Source organism: Hydra vulgaris, chromosome 09 (assembly GCF_038396675.1).
Source record: "Hydra vulgaris chromosome 09, alternate assembly HydraT2T_AEP".
NCBI classification, from domain to species: Eukaryota; Metazoa; Cnidaria; class Hydrozoa; order Anthoathecata; family Hydridae; genus Hydra; species Hydra vulgaris.
This window is the reverse complement of record NC_088928.1, coordinates 38,259,001-38,265,000: the sequence shown is the minus strand read 5'-3', so window position 1 is coordinate 38,265,000 and position 6,000 is coordinate 38,259,001. Positions and strand designations below refer to the sequence as shown.

Sequence of the window (6,000 nt, the reverse complement as noted above, 5' to 3'; positions counted from 1 at the left end):
CGAGTGATTGCCTGCGCCCACCTCCACACCTGTGTAAGTCAGTTTACACAGGCGAAATAAAGCTTGCGCAAATATACAATTTTTTTTTTTAAGCATCAAAGTTTGATGCTTTTTATGTTTGAATCGTATTTTACTTATGTAAACAAAAATAGTAGAAAAAATGTGGTGCATTTAGAATAAAATATTGCTTTAATAAGTTATGCGTAAGTATGCATAATCAAAATAATAAAAAAAGAAAGCAAAAGAATTGTTTATTTATTGTTACTTTTTTGTTAGTGACTTAAAAAGTCTTTAAAAGTGGTTAAAAAGGTCTTAATTGAAGATTTTTTCAAAATGATTTGACATTTTAAAAAAATGAATAAGAAATTGAAAGCTGGCTTTTTACCTAAACCTTTCCAAGTTAATAAAATATTTTATGGTTTAAGAATCATAGTCTATAAAATAAACACTTTTATACAGTTAAACCAAAATCAACCAAAAATATTCAAATCAAATTCAAAATTTTTTTTGTTGTGTCATGTGTTAATTCAGCTTATTATTTTTATGTTCTGTTTTTATGTTTAAGTCTAAAAACTAAATTACTGTAAACTTATGCTAAGACTTGCATTATTTAAGTTCAAAGACATTTAACAAATATTGCAAGAAAATTGCTGACAGATAATTAACTCAAACCTGGCTCTTGAACAGCATCAAATTTACAGTTTCAAAAAGTATTAAAACTTTGATTTGGAGATTAAGCACTTAAATTAAAAGTTTTTAATTTAAGTGCTTAATAATAAATCAAGTTTAACTATTAATTGAATTTTATTACAAGCAGTATTAATAACATAATCATAACAATTAATAATAATAATAATAATAATAATAATAATAATAAATGTTATTAAATGAAAGGTTATTATTATTAAGGCAATTGTTATTTTATGTATAGGTGAAGCACAGGAATACACAGGTCCGCTAAAGCAACTTGAAGATGAGTTTATTGGTAGAAACGATGTGGCAGGTAAAACTTACTTTCTTAAATATTTATAAATATTTTTTTAAAAGTAATATTGTGTATATCTTCCTGTTAAAACTAAATAATAAGGTCACAATATTTTGTTGTTTAGTAACCTAAAATAATCAATCAATAGTGACATAACAACTAGTGACATAACAATCAATAGTGACATAACAATTGGTGACATAACAACTAACTTGATGGCCCTTGGACAAGAAGTTTTATGGCGCATCAAACATCAAAGTTCTGCTCTTTTATTAGTACTTTCTAACTTTTTAATTGTTTGTCAACAAACAGTTTCTCGTAAGAAACTGTTGTAGCATACATATTGCATACAACACTTTAGTTCTAAAGTTCTTCTTGTGAATTTTGTGATTTAGCTTATATTATATATTATATAGTTTATATTTCATATAATATATCATAAGTTTATATTTCATACTCTGCATATAAATGTCATATCAAAGCTTTAAATTTTACTGAACATTCTTAGCCACTATCCCGTATAAATAACAATCTGTAAATAAAATTTTATTAAGTAAATTCAAAGACGTGTCATTTTTATTAGCAAAATCTCCAATGACTTTGTCAAAAACCTTATTTTCAGTAGTAGTGTAGTTAGTATTGATGATCCATAAAGTTAGTATTGATGATCCATAAAGTTAGTATTGAGCAATCATAGACCATAGGTTTTGATGATCTTAAGTTTCGGAAGTGGATGTAACAGTCACAGGAAGTATAATAAAGAGAACATATGCCGTGGCTAGTTCTAGCATTAAAGCAAGTTCACTTTAATTAGATGTAAAACATTTCAAACTTTTGCACAAGTCCTCTTGAAATTTTTCTTGGAATAAGTAAATTTCTTGCACAAGATTAGGGTATCATTTTACAAATTTGGTTGCAGTAAGTTCTATTTCAGTGTGTGACTAATTCTAAAGATGCTGAGGATACAAAAATGTGAACAAATCACTTACTTGTTTGTGGCACTCTAAGTGCAACTGCAGTTAATGTAGTACAGTGTCAATAAAAGAATAAAAATATAAACAATATACCTTAAAAGAAAGTTTGCTATATTGAATCTTCCAATCTTGTTGTATGTTGTCTTGAAATAACATTTCTCTTACAAATACCGGGAAATGTGTTTTAATTTCCTGCTAGTGCCTCTAAAGTTAAAAGTATGTTCTCCCGATGAGAACTCTGGTAACAAGCAGTAATACTAAACTAGCAGAAAGCAACCCGTAATACGGGTTACGATCGGTCTGTTACCTCATTTATAGTGACTGTTTTCCTAATTTAAAGTTGCAAAACCTTAACTAATACCCTGTAAGAAAAATGCCTTTAAATTAAAAAATTAAACCATCTGTAAAATTAAAATAAATTAATTTACCAATTATTTAACGTTATTTGAGTAACTGACATAGGTCAGAACCATTTTCCTTGACATTACTAAGTTCAACACAATACGTTTTTAGTTACTGACAAAAAATAATAACACTTCATCATGCCTTAAATTGACAAAAGATTAAAGCTAAATTCTTGTTATATTTTTTATAACATGAACTTTAATTAATAAGATTAATATGAAGTGAACATAAATTATTTATGAGTTATTAATTTTTTGGTATCCCCTTGATACATGTTTTTTTAAAAAAGGAAATTGTCTTTAAAACGATAAATGCACACAACTAAATAAATTTATTATAAATAACTAAGCAATTGAGTACAAATACGTTTCAAACAAAAAAAAGTTGATTTACAATCAAACATGTGTATAACAAATTGTAAAAAATATGTAAACTTTGATCTTTTATATTGCATTAATGCGTCGTATGACAAACCTAAAATTTGTAAGTAAATTTGTAAATTTGTAAAAACCTAAAAAATTGTAACAGATAAGTAGACATAAAAGAAAAACAAAACAAAACAAAACAACTAAAATACAATTTACCTGTTTTTCGGTAGCCTGTTGTCATACTTGAACTGCTGTCATGATGCAACTTGTTGGTGTTGTTTTACGATGTATTTCACGTTGGCTTTTAGTAAACTTTAGTTAACTTTAAAAGACATAACAATAGATTTAAAATATTTTAATTAAAAAACAAAAAAACAAATGCTTCAAAGAGCCAAACTAAAAACATTTAAGATAAAAAATCAATTATATATAAATAAATTGCATTTATATAGCTAAATAGTCTTGGCTTATAGTAAATTTTAAAAGCACTGTTTTCAATAAATTAAACTACCAATTAATTATTTTTAACAAATAGAATGTAGCATCATATTATGATGATTGGGTAGTGAATCAATTTAACTATATTTAAGTTTAATTGGTGAAAAACATATGAACTTTCAATTAAAAAAGACAAAAACAAACCAAATATAAAACAATATATTATAAAAAGAAATTACAAATTTAAAAAAAATAAAAATAATTCACCGAAGAAAAAACGGCAACAAAAAAGTTATAAATATCTTCACCGATAGAAGACATTTACAACCTTTTGGTTGCTATTTTTTCTTCAGTGTCTCCCAACACCCCGGTATGGATGAGCCCTCCAATTGAAGGATGGCTCATCCATACCCCCATTACTTTGCCACTTATTGAAGGACCTCTCCAAGAGAGGCCCTGGGTGTTGGGAGCGATATCTTTGGTATTCCTCAAATGTTAATGACTCTAAATTACAAATAGAAGGATATAATAAAATTTAAAAATATTTACAATTTTTTTTAATCAAAATATAAAGCATAACCTCACCATTTTCACAGGATGAAAAGGATGCTAAAAATAAATTTAAAAAAAGTAAATTAAAAAGAGTTAAACTTGTGAAAATTGAAGAAAACAGTCTTTATACATAGGTATAAAGACTGTTTACCTGCAACAATGTGAAACAAAGTTTGGTCAATATAAAGGGTCTGGTGTCCCCACAATGTTCAAAGGAAAAACGTCTGTAGTTCAGAAATGACTTTTCACTTTTTTTGTTTAACTTTTTATTTTTGTCAAAATTATATTTCATGTGCCTCAAGACAAATTAAATAAGACAAATTAAATAAAACATAAATTTAACCATCAAGAATAAAAAAGCCAATAAAGACTAATTATTTTACTATTTACTCTCTCCTGGACAATTTCTAAAATGTGACAACTGACTTGGACTACTGAGTGTACAGATATAAATGCTTTATTTAACTATACTAATCACATAATTTATACTTATAGTTTTTTTTCCAACTCTTCTAAAAGAAAAAAGAAAATAAAGCTTTAGTACTTGAAGTTTTAAAATTTCAGTTACAGTACAAATAAACAAATTCCTATTAACAATTATCTAATAGCAAAAACACTGACTTATTTCAGTCTTCAATTCTGTGCCTGGACAATAAAAGCACTTAAATGTATAGACGTTATAATACCTTTATTAGCTCTCTCTTGATCAACTAAAGAAAATAAATTTTAATTAAACTAATTTGATGTAAAATAATAAGAAGCTGTCTTACTGAGAATTTTAAATTTCTTCTCTATTATTGACAATATAATTTCAAGTATTACCTAAGTTCTTGGGCTTGTTGTATAAAAATATAAAAACCTACTGTTTTACTTTTAGGCAGCAACAATATTTTAAAAAACATTTTAATTACTTTAAAAAACATTTTAATTACTTTATAAAAAAATAAAAATCCTTTTAAATATACTACCTCTCTTCTCATTGTTGTCAACTAAACAGAAAAACAAACAAACAACTGATAGTAAATTTTCCTTTTGGTAGTAGGTTACTATATAGATTAAATAGATCAAAGATCTATAATCTGCTCTAACAGTCTACAACATTATCATTAAACTATAATTATTTTCTACAACCTGGTGTAATTTAACATAGATATATTTTTTCAAATGATAAAAAATATTAAAGTACATTATATAAACATAGAACAAATGTAGTGATAGTGGATTTAATCCAAAAATAGAAAGAATTTTTAGAAAAAAGCTTACTGCTTTTAAATCTACAAAAATTTCCAACTTACATTTTTTTATCTACATTTATCTATAATAAAATATGATTTAATGAGTTACCATTATTTAAAGTTGATCCAGAAGCAACTAAAATAAATTATCAAATAAAAAGTTTATTTATATAATCTTGACGATAATGTTGAAATAAACAATATTTATTGCTTGAAAAGTTAAGTAACAAATGTAATTCAAGTATATTAAAATAAATGTTACCTGTTGTGGCTGGTGCAACTGAAGTTATAACTAAATAAAAAATATTAAATAAAAAAGCTATTTTATCTATCTTATCTATTTTATCCTGGTGATTATGTTTAAATAAACAATATTTATTGATTCTTTTTAAAATAAATTAAAAGACATTACTATTTGTTGTAAAATAAAATAAAAGACATTACTATTTGCACTAACTGATGATGCTACCACACCTAAATGACAAAATTTATTAAAATATTTAAAACATATTTAATGCTTTAAAAGAATATTCAAAAGAAGTTTTTAAAGCTACAAAATCTAAGTCCTTACTGAGTTATACCTGTCTGTCTAAAAATAAAAATTGAGATAAAATTATATACAATAAAATTGCTAATGCTACATTTGTACTCAAATAAAATCTAAATGATAAAACTTACTTAAGTCGCTGTCAGCTAACCTGTCTAAAAGAAAATTTGTATTCTCATTAATCCTAATCTATAATCTATAAATAAACTTACTAATATAAACGATAAATAAACTTGAACTAATATAAACTATAAATAAACTACTATATACTATATAAACTAATATAAACTATAAATAAACTAATATAACTATGTTACTAATATAAACTATAAGTATACTACTATACACTATATACTTACTAAAAAGGCCTTCAGCTCCTTTTAACTGCTCTAAAAAATGAAAAATACTTGCTTAAATTGATCTAAAAAGACTGAAGACAAAACTGAAACACTTTACTAAAAAAGAAACATTGTACTAAAAAAAACTTTTACCAGTC

The 6,000-nt window shown here is 25.2% G+C and overlaps 1 protein-coding gene across 1 annotated transcript in view; it reads left to right on the top strand.

The window, feature by feature from the left end:
- The window catches only part of LOC100197484 (breast cancer metastasis-suppressor 1-like protein-A), a 48,660-nt gene that overhangs the window by 23,516 nt on the left and 19,144 nt on the right, over positions 1 to 6,000 (top strand). Inside the window, exon 5 of the mRNA XM_065805624.1 lies at positions 932 to 1,003. Coding sequence (XP_065661696.1) covers positions 932 to 1,003 — 72 coding nt within the window. The remainder of the gene's footprint in view (positions 1 to 931; positions 1,004 to 6,000) is intronic.